We start from the raw sequence: 24,290 nt of genomic DNA, 5'->3' as shown, positions 1-24,290 counted from the left end.
TTTCGCCATTCACAATTCCTTCGTCTAAACGTGCCTGCAATAAAGCTGCTTTCAGTCTCGTTTTGTCATCACAGCCGAACGAAGAACCTGTTGAAGGCGGAATTCCGAAGGGACCGGAGGTTCTTCCATCTTTTTTCCGTGCATCTGTTCTATATTTACGGATAACAGAAGCCAATGCACAGTTGAAACCCATCAACGTCCACGAGACGTGCGCCCACACTTGACAGCTCTTCTAATCTTTCGTTCCATTTCACTTTTCAAAGTATTTTGCACACATCACGTGGACGGCAAGCCTCGATTATTTCCGACCTGTGGCAAGAACGTCCCTCCTCAGACAAAAATCCAGGAACACGGCACACCGAAGCAGGCTTCATTCCGCTAATTTCCCCCGTCAAAAAAAAGGGTCCGGATGTACCGGAGCGTCCACTCCGGGCGTCGGCGCGCTACGAGCGGGTAAATGGGTGACGTCACTCCGACTGGACCACACCTCGGAGGGTAACAGACTGAGAAGGATTTAAATTCAATGCCAAATGCATGTGAAACGCACGGAAACGTGATGTCACGACTCCCGGCTGCATTACAAACAGATGAACCGTCAAATACCAAATACAGAATGTCTGTCGCTCGCACCGTACAGAGGCACGCGAACTGCTTTACTGCTTCTCCGTCGGACTGACAGCCACACGGTCTCAGCACTGTTCTGGCGTCCAAACTTACACTGACAACACCCTGTATTTACTGCGGTGACGTCACGACGTCCTTGTGTCCGCCAATCATGTCTCGCGTCACGCAGCAGGAAGCCATGACGCGTGGGTCGAGAGAGGTCTATGAATCATGACGCACCAGGAAACTGCTAGAAATTCTGCGGCACAGCTGATAGTCGCTCAGGCAGCCTTTTCCGTCACCGCGATCACCAGTCACAACACACGAAGAGGCCTGAACTGTGCCGCTGCGCTAACCGCCTGTCGGTCGGTAAATATGAACCCTCCTTTAGCGATCATTTTACCGAACAGAGATCCCCGCCACTTCATCGCGCAATCACAAGACTGGTATCATTTCGGGGGGAAAGGCGACGAACTGGTCAGAGAAGCTGGGGAAAACCACGAAGAACGCGATGAAGAAAGCAGATAGCCACCTGAATATCGTGAACATGGCGACGAACCAACCATCAGGGAGGGGTGGGAGGTTCAGGGCGAACCAAGTCAGTCACTCGGCACATCTCACACAGAAGATTTATGTTAAAATGGACCAGAAGCAACCGAGAGGATGTCGTTCTGGCGGCCAAGAGCAAACTCAACTCTGAGCGACGCGCAGCACGAGTTCAATTAAGGTCACATCCCTCACACCACATAACATTTTAATATTATCAACGTCTGGAGTCATTAAAATGCGGAATTTTCTCTGGAGTTTTCCAAACAAAACGCTGTACTCTTTCATCGGCTGAGTCTGAGATGAGAAGCGTCTGACGACAATGGAGATCCGAACGATAAGATAACTTGAAGGCGATGCGTCATCTGGAGATTAATTTGGTCGGCGAAGGAAATGACTGGAACAAGCCTTGTGTTGGCAACACTGACAACTCTGAATGCAGAGGAATTCCATCAATATGGACGCCTCGGGATGTCAACAAGGTGCCAGTTGGTCGACCGCGTTCACCGAAGAACGCGCTTAGCCGATGCCACGACAGCGGTCGACTCACATTCACGCCAATAGCCTGGGGGGGACTGCGGAAAATCGCGAGGACCGACAACCGAACTGGAACTAAATTTGATGTAAATCTGTAGTGCCTGGCGACACAGGAGAGGGAAGGGGGCAACGACCCGCGAGGTTGCGAGCAGTCACTCGGTCGCCTACGCCACTGTTCGGAGGAACTTGACCTCCGCGCGAGGCTCCACGACTCTCTCAGGTACTGGGAGCAGCTGACAGCCACTGGACCCCTACACTGACTCTTTCATTCCAACCCACATCAAGATCAGTTTTAATAGTATCGCTCCACCTGCGACTGCATCTCCCCATTGGCCTGTTCCCTTCTGGTTTTCCCGACTAAAACTCTGTGTGTATTTTCCTTTGTTCTCGTTCGTCCTACCCTCAATTTGGTCATTCCAGTGATCGTATATGCAAGTTACAAACTGTGAATGAGGTCTGAGATTCTCACAGCGGTGAACTGTGTTGTCTCGTGGGTGTGGGCGGGTTGCCGACGAACGTTTGGGAGCAACGTACCGCCCCAATGTCCTACAAATTACAAAGTTCCTCCCGCATTCTCGTCCTCGCGCCGAGAGCCAAGCGCAGGAAGGCCTCTGCCACGGTCCGCGATGTCCCACGCCCTTAACACTGATAATCAAAAAACCTTGCACACAGTCTACATTCACGGCTCCTCTCCAGAGCTTCCTACCGACAGAAAACAATTCATAATCCCACATTCATTGTAAGTAGACGATACGAATTGCCATCATCCTGTGCCCAGGATCTCTCCACATTTCGGTCCGCGATTAATAACTTCTTTTGACAATCTCGCGTCTTCCGGGGCAAAGCACCTCATGTCCAACGTTCACTGTGTCTCGATATCGACTCAGGTCGACTTTTTTATTTCCAGTTTCGGGATGGGACCCGTGGCCTGGCTGCCGGGACAGTGCGCCGTTGAGCCGGGATCGACGGAACGGAAAACCAGGTCCCCCCGCCACAACAAGTCGCCCAGAATAGATTCGAACCGGACACCCACAATTCGGACACCGCTTGGTGTAAGGAAATGCACTGATGAGTAGGATTCGGGCGCTGCAGTCCGCGGATCCATTCCAGGATCACGTACATTCCAAGGCCTTAAAGCAAATCGTCACGGCACTAGATGGCGCGAGTTGGCAGCACTGCGTGCTACCACCCTACCTGGCCCCTGCACCGAGTGCACTGACTCAGTGACGAGGTACGTTCCTGGAACACACGGGGGAAACCACCTACAAGCAACTTCCTCTCGCACACATGACGTACACGTCCTCGGGATCGCCCGAAAATCAGCCACGATGTGTCATCCGCCTTACAGAGTTCGAACCTAACAAGACGCACGAGGAACGTGGCGACCTACGGACGTCAATTGTTTCTCTCAGCCTACGAAGACAACTCGTTGGCCAGAAAACTGGATGGTTCTATGTGCCCTCCAACAAGCGGTCCCGTCCGCCGCTGTCCCAGAACGGGATGACAGGAAACCCGTGTGCGCTCACGGGCGGGTTTACAAGGAAAACCAGTCTTAAGGGGGGGGGGGGGGGAACACACTAGTACGGGGGGTAACTATTACAACGAACTACGTGGGGCAGAGCCCTGCTTGTGGACCTTTCTCGCTCGCATCGTCAAGGAATTTCATGGCTTTTGAGGAACGAGAGAAGTTTCATTACCGAGTTCACAGCATCTCGCCCTACATTGGGCCAGATCGATTACAATTACGTGGTTTTCTCCGGAAGGATTCTGTTATAATTTTGAATTTCGCTTTCCCTAAAAAAAAAAAAAATCTGAAAAAATTCTTAGCCGAAACACGACCCACCGACTCATCTCGATCGTGTGGCCTTCGGGGTCATCTGCGTTACTTTACCGGAGGACTGAACAGAAACTGGGACGGCAATTCTCGGGCATCTGCCCCTGTGACGCGCTGCCAGTCGTTATTAAAGGGGACGTAAAACCTGCCCGAGAAACAAAAAAGAACCGGCTTCCGTTCTTTGTGCGTTTCCATGACAACTCGTGACACATCTGAGGCGTTTAAAGAGCGGTCTGTCTGTCTAGTGCGCAGATGTTACGAAAATCCCTGCCTCGCAACTCAGGAATGCGAACTATACCCACCGCTGCTCAGCTGACCGACAGCTTCGCGTTACGACACACGCACTATCGATATGAACCTCCAAGGCCAACACTCCGTCAGCCTAGAGCTCCGGCTGCTTTACTCCGTCCCCCCCGGAAAATTGCACCGGAGCGTAATGGACAGAGGCTCACTGGGGCCCCAGACCGCGTCTGACGCCACGGATACAATTAAATGACGATTACATCCTCCTACATCTCCATTCGCGAACCTCAAAGGTGAGGAGGCCTCGCGCGGAGACCAAGGCATGGTGGACGGGGTGTTGTGAATTTGGTGTTCCGTAAAACAGAGCAATTTGGCCAGCTGAGCAGATATCAGGTACTCAGGCAGCTGCAATGTACGACGTTCTAAACAGTCTGCCGAGTAGGCGCCAGTGTAATGCACGCACGCACCGACGGTTAAAGCACGCACACACAGTTCACCTGTCTTATGTAAGGGCCCGCGTTTTAGCACCAAGACAATTTCACAATCGCTCGTGTGTTTCGATGCGTCCTTTGCATGAATGCACATATACGGGCTTGCCACGCATTTCTACCCGGCTCTATTCGACGTAATCTGGTATGAACGTTCCGCCACTGGACATTTTCCCCCTTCGACAATCGGTAATACCAACATGGCCGACGAACGAACGTGTGATGGGCGATGTGTGATAACATCTTCAAAAACACAAAACTTTGGAGAATGCCATTTATTTGTACAACGTAAAACAATAACGTGGCAGCTGCACTCGACCAGGATTCAAACCCGTGACCACCTTCGTAAGAGCAAAAATGCTACCACAGATCTAGCCTGCTCCAGATTAACACTGGCATTAACTGTGTTATTAGAAATCAAAGTCGTTTAAGGAAGATAACGTTATCTTTTATGGGGACGGTTTCTGTAAAATTAACAAGTCAAGAATCATTTCAACATAAATCACAGGCTATAAATTACAGCTCATGATTATTCCGTAGCAAACACAGAAACAGTCAGAGCCCTCTGTATTTCAAACTACGATATCTCAACAATGACTTGCTAACGAATCACAAGACACGTATAAAGAGTGTATTCGTCCATTTTTGTGACAACAATGAAATATCACATTCAAAGACACACTAATTTCGGGCCAGGGTCCCATCAAGGGCCCTTCTGAAGACAGTCAGAAACCTGAGAGTAAATTGTTTGACCAAGCAATGGCAGTTTGTTTCTCAAGGACAGACTCCATCTGCTACGTGGAGTGAAAGCCTGGAAATCAGAACTCATCCCTAACCTCACCTGAAACTAACACCAGTACACCAAGTAAGTTACAAAAGTTGATATAATTGCGTCATATTGTGAATTATTAAGTTACAAAAATCAAGATTCATGCAAGTGCAACCCCGCACGACATAATTACAGTGCAAATCTCTGAGGTGGCATAACAGCACACTTCTGAACGTTACATTCATCAACGTCGATGGGACGCTCATGCGAAAAAGTGCCCCACACACACACAAACCCGACTTATGCTATAAAAATCATCCCCAGGTTCAGTTAGACGTGAATTAAGTTCTCATGAAATCCTCTTATCACCATTCAACAAAAGCAGGTAATGATAATTGATTCATCATGGTTTAATACCCACTAATCATAGCAGGCCTTGGTGATACTCTTTACTAAAGAACCTTCATTTAACAGAACAGTTAGTCACATTATCAACAATTCTCTTGTTAAGATAAGATAGACATTCATCCATGACAGGCCTGTGTTTCTAAAGGCTTATCCCCCATAAGGCCATGTGACCCCTCAAACCATTATCACTGCACACCTGGCTGCGAGCACGGTTCAATGTTTAACAACTTCTGGGAAGAACCTGTCATCCACTCCCTCCTATAAATGTGTTAAATCAGGCCACAAAAACTAAATTAATAATACAATTATAACATAATTCAGCGACACATCCGAGAATGTCGTTCCAATCAGCACAGATTCCAACCGTGTTAATTCATGAAGGTACATTCTTCTTATTCTTAGGCTTTCAGGGATGGGCAGCGCCGAAACACTTCTGAAAACACTACACCTGCCATCTTGCCCTAAAGACAGCGATTGCTGTATTTGCCGGGAACATCGGAAAACCTTAAAACGCTGTTTGTCCCTAAATGCAAAATTTATGCCTCAAAGATGTGTTCACTGATACATTTGTAATTACAAAGATGAATTTTTTCAAGCAAAATCTGTAGTATGTTTTTACGTGCTACGTCCATGCAACGTCGGACGTGCTCAGCCAGTCCTTTCCCTGCTAACGAAATAGCAACAGCACAAGAGGAAACTATTTTTACTTTGTGCTGCCGAGAAAATAAATATGACAAAATTAAACTGGCAGTATCTCTCTCTCTCTCTCTCTCTTTTGATGCACAATTCAAGCCTTCAATCTATTTTATTTAATCTAGATATTTTGGAGCCTGAAGCCAAGATTAGTAACACTGATCACAACTCCCCAAAAAACCCCCTTCACCTAACAAAACCCCCGAAAGAACTAAATGCCACGTCACATACCGGGAACGGTCACCCACACTTCCCAGAACCGTGATGACGAGCTTCAATAGTTGTGCCAATATGAAATCTGCATCACTGAAGCATGCCACACAGGACCCACTATGATTCATCACAGCCCCCTTAATGTTTACCCCCACACACACACACACAAAAAGCTCCAGATGATGAGTAGACCCATTCCTTCTTAGTATCATGACTAACAACGCAGTTGCGAATGAAATCCTCACACAACATTCTCGAAGGCTGTGGTTCAGAATGGCGAAGGTCTGGGATGCGTCTATCCGCAACCACGGTGCGACACCTGCTCTGGGCCCATCAAACTTACTAATATCTGAGCTCGAAGTAGGGACACGCAGCGGGGCAGACCACGGACTTCATCTCGTCTAGAATCTGCGATGCCCTCTGTACACAGTTTCCTGACAGGGTGCTTAGACACAGGGTCAGTTACCACAAACATTTCAATCAGCAGAGACAGCAAAGTCACTAACACGACTGGGTAGAGGCTACAGTCTGATTTTTATATTTTCCATCACGTTCAGCCTATCCAGTATTATCAGTTACCATTTTTAAAATCAATTTCGATATTATCATCCCTTCTTACAAAACACTTCCTTTCAGGTTCTCCATAAATAATCCATGTGTAATTCTTGTTTCCCCATCTGAGCCACACATTCCATGAGTACCAACATTCCTATGCCACAATCTGGCCTCTTTTCTCATACCAGATAAACTCTCGATGACAAGAAATGTTCTCCACAACATTTGCAGCAACATCTTCAAATCACTTCCTATCTGGCACAAACAACTACAAATGAGATCACTTACAAATGTGTAACACTGCCGCCAGATGGCTCCCACCTGACTTCCCTTAGGTTAAAAATACCCAAGGCCACTGACAAGAAAAGACTAGGAAAAGCTCCAAAGCATTGGAAACCGCTGCCAAATTGGTCAACAAACCCTTCAGCAGCCCTGCTAGAATCGCGTATCAGACGGACCATCGCGTGGCCCGGCCATTATCTGACCCGTGCCATGGGGCAAGGTCCATGAAACAGCTGGATTTCTACAGATCAGTCTTTCAGAATCACAAAACCGTCCCACACTTCAACCAATAAGAGAGTCGATTTGTTTCCCTGCTCGTTTAATTACGCTTTCCCAACTGTGAATGTCAAACAAGACAGTTCCAGAAACAAGCTTGTCCACTCTACAGGAGAGTTAAGAGAGATCACAGGCAAGTGTATTTTCACTTTTATTAAAACATAGTAATTCAATTATTCATTATCATGTACAGAATAAACAGAATAAATTAAATAATGTAACAATTTTGCTTGCAATGTTGAGTTGTAAACACCGCTTACAAAAATATCAATATGAAAACACCACGAGACCATCAGCAAGCGGAATTTGTTAAGTGTGTTTCAGTAACCATGGAATTTACAACATATTTTAAGATACTATTCCAGAAAATGCCTGGAAGAATAAAAAAAAAACCTCACAAAGACAAGGTTAGGACAGCTGGTCTCTGGGCTGAGATTTGTATCCTGAACCTAGCAAACAAGAAGCAGGAAAACTGAGCACAACCTCGCGTCGCCAACCGCACGCAGCAGTCCACTGTCACAGAAGAATTTGTTATAATGTGCTGTATCATCGCAAACCAACGACTACACAACACACTCAGCATGCAAGCCACAACTGCGTTTAAAGTTTGAACACCACCACTGGAGCATAGACAGACAAAGATTCTGATTTGGCAACTTACGAATCTGAAAAACAGAAGACAAATATCTTCCAACTAAAATCAAGAAACTTCCATCCATTCACCCAAAACAATCAACACATGTAGGGTAAAAGTTTAGCTGGAGGGGTGTGTCAGTGTTTACATGAGAAGTCTTGGGAGGAACTTACATTCATTTTGCCCCTTTAAATCTTTCAATGGGCACGGTGAGTCCAGCACAAACTAAATCAATGATTGCACAATTCTGTAATCATTTCCATTATTACAGATTCCAAACATGTGAAATTTGCAAGACACAACCTCTATTAAGTTCATATTTTTATCTACACGTTATTTAATGATGCTTTAACAACTGCATAGGCTGGGCGCGTCTATCACACCTGTCTGCGAAGGAGACCGAGAAAATACACGAACAGAAGATAAGCGAATGAAGACCACTCAATCAATTAACTGAAGTACTAAAAATTAATTCATATGCCATGTGAATAAACTAGACCCAACTACACTGGTTATTTACAACTGCTGAGATCTCTATATTTGATCTTCTGCCTATAGAAAACCATCAGGTGACTTACAATTTCAATAACTTTCTGCATTTCATTCTATATTCAATATTCACAATCAATGTTCACAGAGAAATGGAAGACAGGAAGCGTTAATGAAACTGAAAACACGATATACTACAAGGCTTTCACTACCACATTAAACTCATTGCTGAATGGGGAAGTCCCAGCAACATGACAATGAAATTGGGATTTACCTTATAGTCTCCACGATTTCAAGGGCTCCATCATGTTTATCCTGCAACAAAACACCACAATTAGTTTCCACGTTCAACCTCGTGACAAATACTTTGCTAACTGTTAACACTGTTTCACAACACAAACACGATGTATGCTGTGTTCAAAACCATCAACACTATTCGGTGTTGTGTCACGGTAAGTAAGTGGTATTTAGGTCAACCGCATTTTTCAAAAATGCTGTGCAATATGACTCTTCTTTTCCTATTCCGTTATTCGAATCTGCACAAGACTTTGCGTTTATTGGCTTTGGATGTGTTTATCAGTGCATGACCTACTTTCGAGTGTTAAGTTCGTTCTATCAGCTTGAAGCCATTGCGATGCGACGTAATATAAATCACCTTCACACAAAGCAATGCATATTTGGCAGTCATCGGGTCATTAGATTGGCCCGACCTATTCGTTTCGAGCCCTTCACCCTTTAGTGCAGGCAGGCGTGCTGGTATGCGCTACAGACTGAGCCGAAGATAATGCTGTACATCGATTTACGAACACCTATACACCTGATACTCCTCCAACTATCATTAAAGTTATGAATTACAACAGTAAGGCTTTATAACGGACGCGTTCCTATATTTTTTCCCTGTTCACACTGTACTATTCTCATTAGCGTTTGTTGGGCTTCCTTCGGCAAGCACAATCAACCACGAACTTACCGAGCCAGTTCCGGAGGTAAGGGGCCATTGATACATAACAGGCTCTGCCCCTGCTGGACTGTGTAGTCGCAATTCTAACGCCATATTCACAAATACTCGAACCTTTTGCACACTTAACACACACTTCACCAATAACTTCACTTATAAATTTAATCACTGATACATTTTCTCAACACAGCCGCACTCGTTCCCCTCCTGGCTACACGCCATGATGGGGCCGTCGTAACATGGCTGACTCTTCGGCCGGCGCAAGCGCACATCAAAGAAGACGCCCGATTGGTTGGATCAAGCGCCCGAGTTCATTACTGGATACCGACAAAAGCTATACACATGATTGGAGAACAGAAATCCGGCAATTTTTAAATGCATATTTTATTGCCTTGAATTATCACGTGGAATTCTTTGACGTGTGGTTTTGCGACGAAAGTTCTTCTTGCTTTGTACCGATCTGGAAAACATCAAAGCGATGGCATCCGAGATGGGACTACAATACCTTCAGAAAACGTCAACAATGACATAAAGTATCGCCCGGAAACGGGAAGTATACATGATGAGACAGATGTTCTTAATCAGGTAAAATAGGCCTTGTAACAGTCATGAACGCACTCAGTTCCTCAGATATTTTAATAAATATCGCATGCCTCCCCCTTCTCTGGCCACAATAGCCCTGTATTTATTCAACTCCGTGTTTACTTGGGTTTAAATGTATATTATTATATGCAAGTAATTTCAGAATTATTTTTAAATTTAGGGTTTCCACATGTTAAATATGACTGCTTTTGAAGTTGTAATTTCATGTGATATGATAACGGAAACGATATAAATACGATTCCAAAGCAACCATATCCGAGTGAAATTATAGCCAAATGCGCTTAGGTTCCTCCTGAAAGCCCTCAGTTCCCGAAAATCGATTTCGAACGAAATAATTCCGCCCAGACGAAGCTCGTAGCAGAAATCTCCCACGTGGTGCTACGTGATTTCCGCAAAGCCAAGGCCGCGTTCGGTAGATGGGCGAAACAACAGCAAGGCCGGCGGTGATGACAAAGTCTTCCTCAACTGGTAGCATGACAGAAATTTTCCATATGGTACGGGGAATAACCAACACACACGACACCTGAACAAAGCTTTAGCGTAATATATACGGGCCGAAATATGTTTTGTACGCGAATATCCAACCACAGCGTTTGACTGTATTTTTCTCTAAAATAATGCAAAGTGCGATATAAAAAATGTTCGTCCCATTAGAGGATGCATCTTTCGTGTGAAACGTTTTTCGATCTCTTCACAAAAACTAAAGCAGGTTTACTTCGCGACCAGCCAAATGGCAGGTCAGAGATGGAGAGCCCATAACTTAACTATACAAGAGGGTATGACGATGAGCTGCTCGGTCAGGGCTCTCGTTCACCGCGTCAGGCGGTGACGAAACGATGATTAACAGCGGAAAAGGCGAGAGAACTTGGTGAAATAGCTCAGTACCAGATGGACGGCAGGGGCTCGATTCCTGCAACCACCAGATCAGGTCTGGTGACAAAGCGGTCGGAACGTGAAGTTGATCAATTTCACGTAAAAGTAAATATTGTCTTTTTGCCATGGACACGTGCGTTTTGGTGTTTGTCCTGTATTTCGACAGTGAAATGTGTGACGCGGCCAGTGTTAAATTGTTTAAACAGCGATGTTATTAAGCGAGCCCTTAAAAACAAGAAGAATTTCTGGGTAGGAGATGCGACATGAGGGTTTGAGATCACCAGGTGAGGAACTATTTTCCCACAATTCGTAAAGAGTCCGATTTCTCAGGAAGAAACCTCGAAAGAGTGTTCTATGCCGGATTTAGAACAACAGTACGTATGGGGGGGGGGGGGGGGGCTGGCCTCAGCGACTTTCAACTGTTTTCATTCTCGTGACAGCCGTGAAGAAAGAATTGCTTTGACAAGTTTCACACTTGTCAACTTTTGCTTGTCTGTGTTTTTTGACTGAACAGCAATAAAGTGAGATCTGTAGTTCGCAACAATGCGACGTTCTCAACCGCTGGCAATACTGAACTGCACACGACCAGAAACATGTCTTTCTAGCAAAGGACACAACAATTGGCATTTTTATGATACGCGAAAGGATACTTTAACCATAAAAAAGAGACAATCGCGGTAAAAAAATAGGCCCAGCTACCCGAGGCGCGCTCTAGCAAGGTTTTCCAGAAACAGCAGAATTCTCTAGCAAGTACAGTATGGGACAAAACAACGTGAACATAATAATGAGACGAAGAGACGGTCTGAAGAAAACCGAGAACTTTTCAAACGAAAGTCAGACCTGACGATGCCTTTAATTCCTTAGACCATGGGCCATAGAAGGGAGAAAATCATAAAAGCAGCGAACAGGACAGAAGATTTCAGGGCCAAGATCTTAATCCGCCACCTTCACCCCAACCCGCTGAGCTATTCTACCCACTGTTTCTGACTCGGGCGATGATGACATCGGTCGCGTAGGAATGAAGTAGGTCAGTGGGGACAAACAAGCAACGCTCCCCGTCACATGCTGGGCTGTTTCTGCGCAGGTGCGACGAAGACCTTTTACTGAGTCAGCTTTGTCCAATCAATATCGCCACTCTCTCTTCTCCTCGTTATGTGCATGTGCGTGAAACAAGTCGGATCCAAATCGACAGGCATTATTAAATTTTATACGGGGAAAAGAATTTGCGTCTTGTGTTCAGAACGGTCCATCGGCGATTCCTGAAACCGGATGATGACAATTCTACATCACGTGTCTAATTCTGGCGCAATCTGGTAAGCCGACATCTGACTCACGCCAAACGCAACGCGTCTGACCAAGGCAGGCAGGCATTCGGCATGACGAACAAAGAGAGCTTTATCGATTTCCTCGAAAAATGGCTCATCGCATGAAAATCGATACATGACACAGAGCTTATGAAGACCTAAACCTTCGTCTGTAGCGCCCTTAGAAACGGTGAAGATAAAACAAAACACACACAAACGGAAATCAGGGTTCTGCAATCCGACAGATTTACAACACATTCGTTCACGTTCCATCCCACGATGCATAAACCGAGGTCTGAACCAAATACTTTCGCTTTTCAGAGTTCCATATTCTGTCAGAACATTTTGTTGGGCTTAAGTGGCCGGTCTCCCGCAGTTCCTGAACCGGTATCAAGGGTGACGATCCAGCCAGTCGTGATTAGAAGAAACTGACGTCACGACCCACAGATGACAGACCATCGGTGGCTGGAGTTGTGGTTGGCAGCACTGCCGTTCCCACGGTACAGGGCGGGTCGGCGGTCCAGTTTATAACCCCGGGGTGACACGGGTTGGTCACGCAGGCAGCTCAAAGGGGGGTAAGTGATTTACAGCTTAACAGCACCGACACCTCGAAAAGCCATCACTAAACATCTTCCAGGTCACATGGTCACAATCTGTGTTTCTATAACAACAATTTTTTTCCCCACCTGTAATTTCTTCTTACGTGGTCTCGTCCGTTCTGGTTTTCCAACTAAAGCTTCGTATGCATTCTCATATTTTCTGCCCCGCCCAATTCACCCTTCATTTATTACCCTACTCCAAGAAATACGAACACACCTCAGAATTAATTGTTTAAACAAAAGAATAACGTATGAGTTGTAACGTGCAACAAGAAACTACGAATTTACGTCGTGTGTATTGACATAGGTGCATGATCACTGCCTCTTTGATTAAATAAGTGTCTGAGCAGAGACCATCTGCAATCGATTATACACATTTCAACAATAAAACAATTCAATGCCCAAGAAACATTACTGATAAATGAAACTCTTAACGTAATACGTACACATACGAAGCGTCCGCTTTGGTTAGTCGATGTTTTCAGATGAGGGCTCTCCAAAATCCTTACGAACTAATTCAAATTCGACGATGAATGCTAACCACGTTTCACTTTCACATCCATTCCTTACAACAGCAGACACACTGAAACGAAAGGCCTTTCATTCGTGATCTACTCTGTGCTTCTAACAATGAGGCAGAACTGTTCGTTACGCTTGAAAACTCGTTACTGTTCACACGCAATAATGCAATTTCGCAGCCTTCGGAAGCCTGATAACAAATCTTTAAATTTTCTCGATATATGGGCAACGTTAGCTTCCCAGCAACTGGTCGTACGTTAGTCTGGTAGATGTATACCGACGTTTCAGAGGCGTCTGCTGCATCTACATGTGTAAAAACTTCCTTTAGCTAACAATCAAAATTAATCGAAAACTCTTTAACCACAAGTATATAATACAAAAATAACAAAACAAAACAAAGTAACAGCGCGTATAAGAAAAGGCAAATTTCACGTCCAGTGTCAGATCTACGTACGCAGAGGCCAAGCTGATATGAGCTACGGCTTACGGGACACTATATAACCTCAAATCTTACACTATCTAATTACATACACCTTTGATTACAAATTACGCAGCGGAACCGGAACCATTGTTTGGTTGATGCTAGTTCATTCAACAGTTCATCACCGTACTTTTGTAGGCCATCAAAGCAAGTCTACAACTGACTCCACGGAGACAGTTCTTCATCATTACCGTGTTCACAAAAGCACTAAACCTAGCCTAACCCCAGCTAGGAGACTAATTTAGTCTTCACCCAAACTACCTATTTCAGATCCACTTTAATATTATACTTCCTGGAGGTCCGATAAAATCCTAAATTTACATTGTTACGAAAATCTAAACTTAGTACATTTCTCGAAACAGCTCATAGCAGAAACGTGATCATGTGCGTAACAAATGACGCACGGAGACCAGCGACAAATGCAAGACGGGGAAGTTTGTGTAGAAGACTCGAGACTTTGGGGCGACACAATGTGAGCCATACCGGACCACAGTGAATGTAGTATCGACAAGACATCAATTTGTTTCGGGAACATGAACGGGTAGGCAGAACTGAACGACAGCCCGGGGGCCCGGCACAGTCAGTGACACCACGGGGGGGGGGGGGGGGCAGTGGACTCGGGCGGATTGCGCTGAAATACCGGCGTACTGACCTCAGCGTTGCGCAACATTTATATCGACTGCGATCACAGGAATAATTCATCTGTGCGCAATCGAGAGCCATCTTGTTCAGGACAGTCAACACTAATTTAATAACTGCCACAGCGGAAGGCGAGGAGGAGGAACGGAAGAATTGAGAAGGAGACGCAGAGGACAGAGTAGATCGAGAAATACGAGAAAAAAAATGGTTGTCTTCTGGTAGGTTGCGCTCTGAGAACCTGAAATCTCGCCTCATGAGGAAAATGGTAAGTAAAAACCTAAAAAACCAACGTAGATATAAAATACGCAGAATAAATAAGGAAATTAAAACAGAGCGATGGTTAGGAAAACTGGAAGTTTCGACAGAGGGACTAGCGGGTTGCATAACACAGGGAAAATTTCCGAACGATCAATTCATCGCAGACCTAGAGAACACGCGTTGTCGTGTCGCTAATGAGGGGTTTGCCCACCGTTTCGTTCTAGCGAGAACCACAGACATACGGAAACTTCTCTGAACTTTGACGTCACGGGCGCAGGCGAACGGGATGAGGAGTGGGGGGCTGCGTGAACCATCAGGTGGGCCTGCGTGTGACACACGCCTCTTCGAGTTCAAAATAACCAACTGCGTGCGAGCAGGCGATACAACTTGGAGCTCCGTAATTATTTTTAGCCACAATTGTCCCTGACCATCTATGTACGAGTACGCACGTCTGACGCTCCGTATCTGGAATTATCCCTGAATTTCGAGCCCAATATATGACTCGTGCGGCCCAACACTTACTTACGTCCAACTGAGCGCCGTCGACCTAAACTACAGTCGACTTAAAGTTCCAGTACGATATCGACAGATCGATTCTCTCGAACTTTGTATGTGACGCAACAATGAAGACTAATTTCTGGGAGCGTCAGTTGGAGTGATGAAGTGACAATGCCGGGGGAAGGGTGTTCGGATGGGCGTGGTATGTAGCAAGCAAGGGAGACACGAGAAATAAACACAGAATTTCGATCAGGAAGCCTGAAGAAAATGGACAAGTCGGAAGACCGAGGCATTGAAATGATAATAAAATAGATCTTAGGGAAATATGGCCTGGATTTATCTACAAATGCAATGAACCTTCGGGGAAAACCTCAGAAACTCCAAATCATAAATGTAAAATACAAATATTCTTGGGTGGTTCCACCTACCCTATCAAAGAACACGCAGGATGTGGGTAAACGCAGTCATCGGAAGCAGAAACTTGAAATCTACGGCCATTACCCGTGACCTCACACAATGAAGAGAAACACGACCCCATGTTTCAAGTACCTTCTGGTACAGTACGAGCCCTTCTTGACCCGACAACCACATAACTCATATCACGCGCTCCGATTTAACACGGCCCCCTTTGACCTCACGTGAAACATACCTCGAAGAATACCCGACAGAATTCCTTTCTCATCAACCATTCCAGGACTTCTGCATTCAGAAGCGTAGCTCTCCTTTTAAAATTAAGTATAGCGTGTCCCAAAAAATATGTAAACAGAATGCCGACTTATGAATGGTTCTGCGCATACATATTATTGGGACACTCTGTATACCAAACAAGCACTGGACAAGGGACTGCATTGCTACCAACCTTCAGCAGGTAAAGATAATAATTTTCTACTTACACTCCGCTGCGCGTCCGCAGTCCTCCCTGCAAGCCGACAGGCACCTAGAGAACACACGTCCGATAGGTAGATATATATGTATTTAGAAAAAGAATAACACATAGGATACAGGCCAATCTATAGAACAAGGCACACAATAACACGTCGCCGCGGCGGGACGGAGTTCAGAACATGATCGGCTTGTCTTTGCACTGGTCGATGACGTAGGCTGTGAAGCGCTTGAGGAACTTTGGGTACTCCCGTTTATACACGGCCCGCAGCACCGACGCGGGTGCCCAGCCGCCAGGGTTCACTGCAGAAACAAGAACACGGTGAAAATGGAGACCTCACTTCATCTAGCGAACATTATCCGAATCGTCAGACTCTTTTCCTGGCGTTCGTGGAATTTGAATTGCACATTTTCCAATCCGGCCAATCTCAACAAAGAATTCACAGAACTCTCTCTACGCAAATTGACGTCGCCACCTCAGCACTTACCGACGGAACAGTAAGTGATCTTGCACGTGATGTCATCACGGGTGATTGGGACTCCTTCTTTAGGCGGGTCAATGAACGTCTGGCAGACCAGACAAACCGTGAGGCTGACTCTAACGCATTTGCCGTTGTTACTCTGCCGGAAGGAAAACGCAAAGTTAGACGAGTCCTTCAGAAATCAAACATTTCATGGCACAACAGCACTAAGACCTCCAACTTGTAACCATTTTAAGAATCATTACGTTTTCCTCAGCTGCGCTCTTGTCCAACCAACGGGGCTCCTCGTTTCAGCGTAAAGAAGCCAAGGGCCAAGCCACTTACGTCCATCTCGTGAAGAGGTTAAGAAACTGTGGAGATTTACCCTAATGTTCCCTGAACGCCTTCACGAAGAAGTCGTCGCTATTACGGTTACTCACCTGCACGGACTGCAGACTTCCTGCGCCGTTCATAGGCCCAGGTCTTAACTTCCCTACAGAGAATATACAAATACCAAAAGCAATTTAATGTGATGCTGAGGTCAAAGGGGAAAGTAGTGTTCTTCAGCTGGCGAAACCAAACTCACTGGAAAGCCTGGGTTCTCGGTCGAATGGTTGCAGACGATCCATATGTCATGTCCGTCGCGGTCGTTGTGATCTGGCACTTGTCGCATGTGCGACCAGAAAAGGGAATCTCTCTGGGATGCAGGCCAGATGCGTTTGTGGACCTGCAGGAAGACCAGCGTATCGTCCGCTATCGTCTCTATGACCGTCATCTGCTCGACTGTGGCTGCCGACACACAACGTAAAATGACAACAGTGACTCAAAACGTTTCGGACTCTTCACGCGAAGCCGCGCGGCGTCCACTTACTTTCCCAGTCCATTCGTACGTCTGGCGAGAAGAAGTAGTGACACATCTCGTGGCCAGTCACGCCACGCACCACGTGACATGCCTTCAGGGGATCCACGACCATGCCGTTCACCTCCTCCTCTCGCTTGTACATTTTCATCTCACCGTCCTCCGCAAACAGCTGCCAGCCGCCCTCCCCCACGCCCAGGCGGGCGTATCGTAGCTGTTCCATCGAGATGCGGTCGATCTGAAACGTGCAGATGTTCATCATTCTCCTGGCTGTCCTGACTAATTCTGGGTTATGTAATGATGCTTCATCAAATGCACAGGTTACATAGCACTGAATCGTAGGATGACTGTGAATGATACAGAAGTCAGTGAGCACAACCTCACTGCCAGCACTTGCATGGAGGGACCAAGGAAAACCATGAACACACTCGATTCCCAGGCTGAGATCAGAACATGGAACCTCAGCCCACTGCATGCTGTTCTCTGTCGCACTACAGTTGCACCAGCACCATTAAATAACCAAAGAATTTTTGATTCGCAAGCAGCGGCCGTCTGACCGGCTCGCCGCGGCCGACGGATACCTCACCTCTGGCCACAGACGATGTTGAGACGCTTTTGAGAGACCCTTGCAGGGCCCAGCCCCCACTTGCTGCTGTTGCTGCTTTGTTTTCAGCCTGTCATGCAATTCCAGCTCCTCGTCCATTTTATCCAGGCCTGTCTCCACTGCGTCATAGAACTCTTCATCATTCAGAGCGCTGTGTGGGCCCTCCTGCAACAGGCAGAACATCACAGTGAGCCACAAGAAAGAAAACAACACTGAACCTTCCCCATCCCCGCAAAGCAATCTACCTCGTAGTCCGGACTGCCGTGTAATGCCAGTCTATGCGTCGCCGCCTCCTGGCGTGCCGTCCGATACATCTCCTCAATCTTGTGCTTTCGTTCCACCTCTCGTTCAAGCCGTCGCCTCCACGTGTCTTCTCGCTGTCCTACCAGTTCCAGACAGTGTTGCAGGGTGGCCAATACACCCGCTGTAGTAGCTTTGAATGTCATCGCCTCCCCTTTGAAGTCGATGGCGTGGGCCCCGTGCCGTGCCGCTATGTCCGATCCTATACTGCAGGCAGTACAACTAGCATTCTCACAGCATGATGGCAGCACTGAAAAGATTAGAGATATAAGGGTCATGAGCAGTTCATTCACAAAGATCACACATTTTAAAACTTCCTGCGCTTAACCACCGTAATGGGCACCGATTTAAACCCTTCTGTTGCTAACTGAAACTAGACACACTGTGCGTTTTAACATGTCTGAAAAATACGGGGCTGATATTTCAATGTGTCCTGTGAAATGGTGAGGTTTAGTGGTGGTGGTGGTACTGAACCCCTGGGTTCCATAAGTAAAGGAAAATTCGTGACAGAAGCAGCGAGCCGTAGGCAAAGAACAAATTATCCCTGTGCTGAAATAAGCACCATCCCATGGCAATATATATGGTGGAGTGGAGGTACAGCTCCACGTATTCTTAATCGAAGCACTAAATGTAGTTTCACAACCAAGCAGCTTTACCATCAGGGAAAGAGCTCCTGGTAATTATCTGATAGGATGGTGTCAGCGCCAGTCTGGATGCAATGCGGGGAAAAGAAACCTATACTGACTGAGCTACACGGTCCCTAGTCAATAAATAAACTATTTGTTAATCAGTCAATCAGACAAAGCAATTACTCACCTTTGTCCTTGTGCTCAGAACTACCAGTTGCCACTCCTTTCCGTTCATCTTGTGAGCCTGTGAAGAAAACACAGTGACTATCGGTTTTCGTCATCAGTAGTGACAAATGGACAGGAGATGGCCGATACTGCCAATTTAATGCAATACGGTCCCCCCCCTTGAGATAACTAATAGTTAAAAACCTCCTCAGCAAATTCCCTGTTGCTACGGATACCAAAGGTTCATTACAGTCAAACAAAAGTGGGGGCCTGATATTCCTAACATTTTCAAAATTTTAACTTTACTCACTGTGCGTGAACAGGAAAGCATGTGGACACTGCGGAAACCTTTTACAATTTTGGCTGGTCTGAAACTCAAGACCTTCTGCATGACAAGCAAGTGCCCTACACCCAGACCACCAGATCCTCATGATTAAGACCATAACACAAATCAAAGGCATGCCATACCCCATCAGTGTCATGTCAGGTTCTCAAGAAAAGCCACTCCCTCAGACTCAACAGCAATTACTGCAAAATAACCCTGATAACTCTGGTGCAATATCGGCATTCTTAAGTATTTCTAAGTAGACAGCAAATATTCACTTTATTTGGAATCAACAACGCAGTTACGTGAAGCCACTCACCTGCACTGAGCTTGAATGAAGATGAAGCCTCAGCACAAGCATCAAAGTAACCCTGCAATGTTTCAATCTGATGGCACAAGATGTCTCTGAATGTTTCCATCTCTGCAAGCTTTTCCTTGAGACCTGAAGCAATGAACATAACAGTTCTATAATCCTTAACACTGTTAATTGGGTCACTCAATGCCAAGTAAATTCTCCAACGCACCTCTACCTTTCTTGAAACTTGATGTGGAAGCGGTCGACAAAGTATTTGATGTAAGAGAAATGGCACTACCATGACGCTTAAGGTTGTTTTCACTTCCATAGCCCGATTCAGTCTGCAACATCAAGAAAATGCAAACAAATCATCATCACATCATCTTGTTCCAGTACGAATACATCACTGAATAAACAAAATTCGGTTCACCTTATATGCATCCAGTATATCGACCCATCGCTGCTTTTCCTCGGGGGTCTCTGCTCTTAGGTACCACACACAATCATTTACAGAGACATCAAATCTACATTCATCAAAATCATGGGGCTGGAAGAAAGAGATATGTATACAGTTACTCACGTTATATGCAAATCGATTATGCTACAAACGTACCCAATCGAAACATAACAAGTACCTTTATAGTAGCCTTAAATAAACTGATTGCACCTCTACAGCCAAAGCCAGTATCTTGCTCTGACTTATAATATGAAAGCGTTCCATCTTTCAACACAATGAATCGACTCTGCCAGCCATGAATGTAATTCGTCCATTTACTAAGGACTCCTTGCATCTCTGGAACTTGGTATCCATTCTCGGAATCTTCATCCTCATCGCTAAGAATGAAACCGTGTTCATCCATTACTATTCTCGAAACTCCCACTGTAATTCACTGCACAACTGCGAGCATCTAGATTTAATTGTGACTATGGACTTTGACACTGCATGTAGTAACACCTGATTCTACATCACACTATCCCATGACAAGATGCCATATTGTCTGCTTTTCACATACACTGTTCACTACAAATGGTTTCTAGCGCTCATGTATGGTTACGCCTGGTAACACAGCCCACCGTAGCACAAATGACCTAGTTTCATCATTTAATATAATCGGCCAGAACACGCAGTGGTGCTGTTTCTAGTGACCTCTGCATATAACTGTCAAACTAATTAAAGATAAGCAACAATATAAGTTCGAGTGCAAATTTTGGCATTATATATGTTATTTGCCTCAAAATTTAACTTCTTTCCATTGCAGAAATTGATTGTAAATTTTGTCGTATTAACTATTATCCGTGTTAGCTGTTGTTACAAATTAAAAGTGCAGATACAATTTGTACAATGTACAACATGATATTCAGAATATATTTCTAAGATAATTACTACAAACACCCAATAGTATTTTTATATAGAATACACCGTATTACATTTACCGGTAAGAAAATTTATAGTTCTATATCAATTTTTAGCATACGGAGTACTGTAGTCATGAAGGTTTTTGTGTCATGTGTTCATAATATTTCAAATTTGTTGCTGATTTTTATTATTCCTAATTTTAATTTCCTTACAGGAAACACTGTTCAAGCAATGCAAGGAGATAGAAGTAAAGTACTAACAGATCCATCAACAACAAGCCATCAAGCAGTTGATGGCATCAATGTCACAACTGAGTCTTCTAATGTTAGGGATAAGAAAGTCATTACATTACGAAATCTTCTACAGGCAGATCCTCAAGCGGCTGATGTTAAATTCAGTTTGTTTGTTGCTGCTTGTCAGAGTTACAGATATGACTCTTGTTTGAAACCATTTCCACCACAGTTCATCAGAGATGGCGTTAAAGATATCGATGCTCTGGTATGTGAAAATTTATATTTATGAACCTTGAAATTGAGATAAAAGTCTTTCCATGATATTGATTGTAATGAGACAGACATTGCAGGGTGTTTCCCACACTACAGTACAGAAACCTGCTATACCATTATCTTTTCCTTGTTCTTGAATGCAGATGAAAACATTCTGTGAAATGAATTTAAGGAACTTCTGTCAGCTCCAACACTAATGCATGTTACTGATTCGCTGGCAGAGGAGACATCGAGCCTGGTATTCACAAAGTTTCCCATTGTTGGAGTTGAGGGAAGGGAATCTCATATGAAAACATCTGCTGGCCTTTAGTCTGTCTTATTCTTACACCAGCAGGTCCTCCCCAAGTTATCGGTTGTTTGAGGAAGAACTTGCAACAAATTAATTAAGATTTTACATAAAAATTATTGTTTAATCACACTTTCCTATATCCAGCGTGAGGTTGTCGACAGGATACCAGCTTTGGTGCTGCTGTTGAAGCAGTATCTCTGTGATGCCAACACATGTCAGGCAAATCCACAGGTGATAGATCTGCTCTACTGGGTTCTGGTTCAACTTAAAGACATCTGCGTGAAGTCAGTGCCAAGATGCGAGGTAATGCCAGATAAGTAGTCGGATATTTCTTACCGAATGTATGACACTGGGTGATACTAAAGTGGATTACGTCTGCTATGGGCCAAAAGGACAAGTTGAGATGATGCAAATTGCATAAAATGTTTGTGTGTGTAGTTTGACAAAATTATGGAGTACGTGCGCTGCGAGACGGCAGCCCCCGCACCAAACCTCATCTTCCAACTGGTCGGTAACCCTCGTGGCACCAGCGAGATGCGGTGGCAGGAGGTTTCCGGAGGACACAAGACCCTGTACGCATTTCATGGCAGTCGCCTTGACAACTTCCACTCCATTCTGCACTACGGCCTGCAACAGCATCTGAACAAGGTCAGCACGCCTCGTTTGTCTCGACCAAAACATTGTTCCTAGCGGCTTGGGCTACTCAGTGCTCAGCATGTTTCAAGTGCACTTTTCTCTTGTAATTTTGCCTGTTCTGTTTGTATGGGTGTGAACAGAGTCCAGGGCGGTTGACACACCGTTAGTGGTAAGCCAAGCTGTCCTGTTTCCTCACAGCATCTTATTTCAAATTTATGTGCAGAATTCGTTGTTTGGTCACGGAATTTACCTCTCCAGTGAACTGAGTGTGAGCCTGCCATATAGTCCCATGGGATATGGCTGGGGGCGGAGCAATGTTGGCAGCGAAATGAGCTGTGTGGCCCTCTGTGAGGTTGTCAACCACCCAGATGTCAAATGTCAGGATAAAGGTGAGAAACCACGATAATTTTGTAAGTTCTCTTACTGTGACTGAGAATGGTCTTTCCGTGCCTTATAATTCAACCCATTCCTTTATATGGGTCTGGGACTTTGTGTCTTATTCAGAAATGGGGATTGGATCAAGGAGAAAATTACATCCTGAGGACCTTCATAATTTGTGCTCTTCACATAGTGTTGTTATAGTGATCAAATCACTTGAAAGGAGGAAATGAGAAATGCATACAAAATTTTGGTTTATAAACCCAAATGGAAGAAAAGTTTTGGGAGACATAGAGTAAATATGAGAACGATATTAAATCAGAGGAACTGTGAACTGGATTCAACAGTTTACGATCCTTTCAGTCTCATGACGAAAATAAATTTTACTTTGGCCAGCCAAATAATTATTTGCATCAGACAGAAGACCACGCATTCTCTATTCAGCCATGCTACATCCTTATTTTGTTTCAGAGTCAGATAAGTCCCGATCCATAGCCACAGACAGTATAGGGGGTGAAGTGCCGAAGAAGTACTATGTTGCCCTCAACAGTGATCTCGTGAAAGTGCGCTACTTGCTAGTGTACAGCAAGCAGTCTCAATGGGATGAGTAAGTTCTGTCACTGGTTTCGGTTATGTCGTTTCCTGCTGAAAGGCTGCAATTAAATTTAACCTTAAAGCCGACATCTCCTAGTGCTCTGTAGACGCAAAAGAAATTGGACTGATTAATTTTCTTTCAGTGCAGTTGTCTTAGAAGTTTGGGACTGGGGCAGATGTAAAAATTATTTTCAATTTCTGGCACCTGAAGGTGGAAGTACTAAACAGTGCAGCGTAACAGCATTCATTGTTCCACAGCTCCATAGTATCCACGTCATGGCTGGGGTGGGTGAGGCGCCACAAGCTGGTCATCTTCATCCTAAGCTATGTGGTGTTACTCATCTCTGTGGGGCTCTCCAACAACCATCTGGTGCAGCGCTACTACCATCTCCTGCTGAAGTGGGCTGGCCTTTAAGGCATTTCCTATCATGAAAATTGTTATATTTTTATAATATATGCCAAGTGGGCTTCTGGTGTGATTAATGTGATATTTATAGCATTTATGTGACTGCCATGTTCTTTTTAATTATATATCTGATAGTCTGGATGTACATTTAGACACCCAATAAATCAGTTAAACAGTCTTGACTTTAAAAACGAGCTTAATTTCCCTTTCTCGTTTCACACTGGACTTATGTTATGCAGCCTCTGAATTCCTGTGCCTCTGCAGAGAACAGATGAGAATACAAACTCTTTCACTGTAGATCA

General features: G+C 45.1%; 3 protein-coding genes across 9 annotated transcripts in view; 1 reads left to right on the top strand and 2 right to left on the bottom strand.

Moving 5' to 3' along the window:
- Positions 1-13,372, bottom strand: part of gpp (DOT1 like histone lysine methyltransferase grappa) — a 39,908-nt gene extending 26,536 nt beyond the window's left edge. Inside the window, exons 1-2 of one of the 5 annotated variants that reach the window (XM_087343112.1) lie at positions 13,354-13,372; positions 8,845-8,885 (exon numbers count right to left, since the gene is read on the bottom strand). Coding sequence is in view for 2 of the 5 variants with exons in the window: in XM_087343116.1 (XP_087199242.1) it covers positions 8,845-8,885; positions 9,541-9,624 (125 nt within the window). In the remaining 3 variants the exon portion in view is untranslated. Of the gene's footprint in view, positions 1-6,677; positions 6,847-7,074; positions 7,154-8,844; positions 8,886-9,540; positions 9,782-13,353 lie in introns of those variants that run through there. The other 4 variants (XM_087343116.1, XM_022075055.2, XM_087343113.1 and 1 more) reach the window with 4 other exon arrangements.
- On the top strand, positions 12,641-24,179 carry LOC110835089 (Poly(ADP-ribose) polymerase 16). 2 transcript variants are annotated; one of them, XM_022074967.2, is made up of 7 exons: positions 12,641-12,883; positions 21,394-21,677; positions 22,119-22,277; positions 22,413-22,622; positions 22,834-22,999; positions 23,460-23,595; positions 23,841-24,179. In XM_022074967.2, exons 2-7 carry the CDS (start codon positions 21,411-21,413, stop codon positions 23,995-23,997), a joined length of 1,095 nt encoding a protein of 364 aa, XP_021930659.2. In that variant the 5' UTR covers positions 12,641-12,883; positions 21,394-21,410; the 3' UTR covers positions 23,998-24,179. The 2 variants fall into 2 exon arrangements, with proteins under 2 accessions (XP_021930659.2, XP_087199257.1); XM_087343131.1 differs by lacking the exon at positions 12,641-12,883 and adding an exon at positions 20,980-21,258.
- Positions 16,259-20,821, bottom strand: cert (ceramide transfer protein). Of its 2 annotated transcripts, none has more exons than XM_022075063.2 (11): positions 20,458-20,821; positions 20,253-20,369; positions 20,052-20,163; positions 19,847-19,969; positions 19,225-19,281; positions 18,354-18,658; positions 18,091-18,273; positions 17,517-17,742; positions 17,232-17,434; positions 16,673-16,805; positions 16,259-16,487 (listed from the first exon to the last, which is right to left on the bottom strand). In XM_022075063.2, exons 1-11 carry the CDS (start codon positions 20,680-20,682, stop codon positions 16,360-16,362), a joined length of 1,812 nt encoding a protein of 603 aa, XP_021930755.1. In that variant the 5' UTR covers positions 20,683-20,821; the 3' UTR covers positions 16,259-16,359. The 2 variants fall into 2 exon arrangements, with proteins under 2 accessions (XP_021930755.1, XP_021930756.1); XM_022075064.2 differs by having other exon boundaries at positions 20,058-20,163.
- Positions 24,180-24,290: the final 111 nt, after the last annotated feature.

Source organism: Zootermopsis nevadensis, unplaced genomic scaffold (assembly GCF_977971745.1).
Source record: "Zootermopsis nevadensis isolate Lab colony 2312 unplaced genomic scaffold, Znev_1.0 Znev_ptg000004l, whole genome shotgun sequence".
NCBI lineage: Eukaryota > Metazoa > Arthropoda > Insecta > Blattodea > Termopsidae > Zootermopsis > Zootermopsis nevadensis.
Note: the sequence above shows the minus strand (reverse complement) of the source record. Positions and strands in the feature narration are given on the sequence as shown.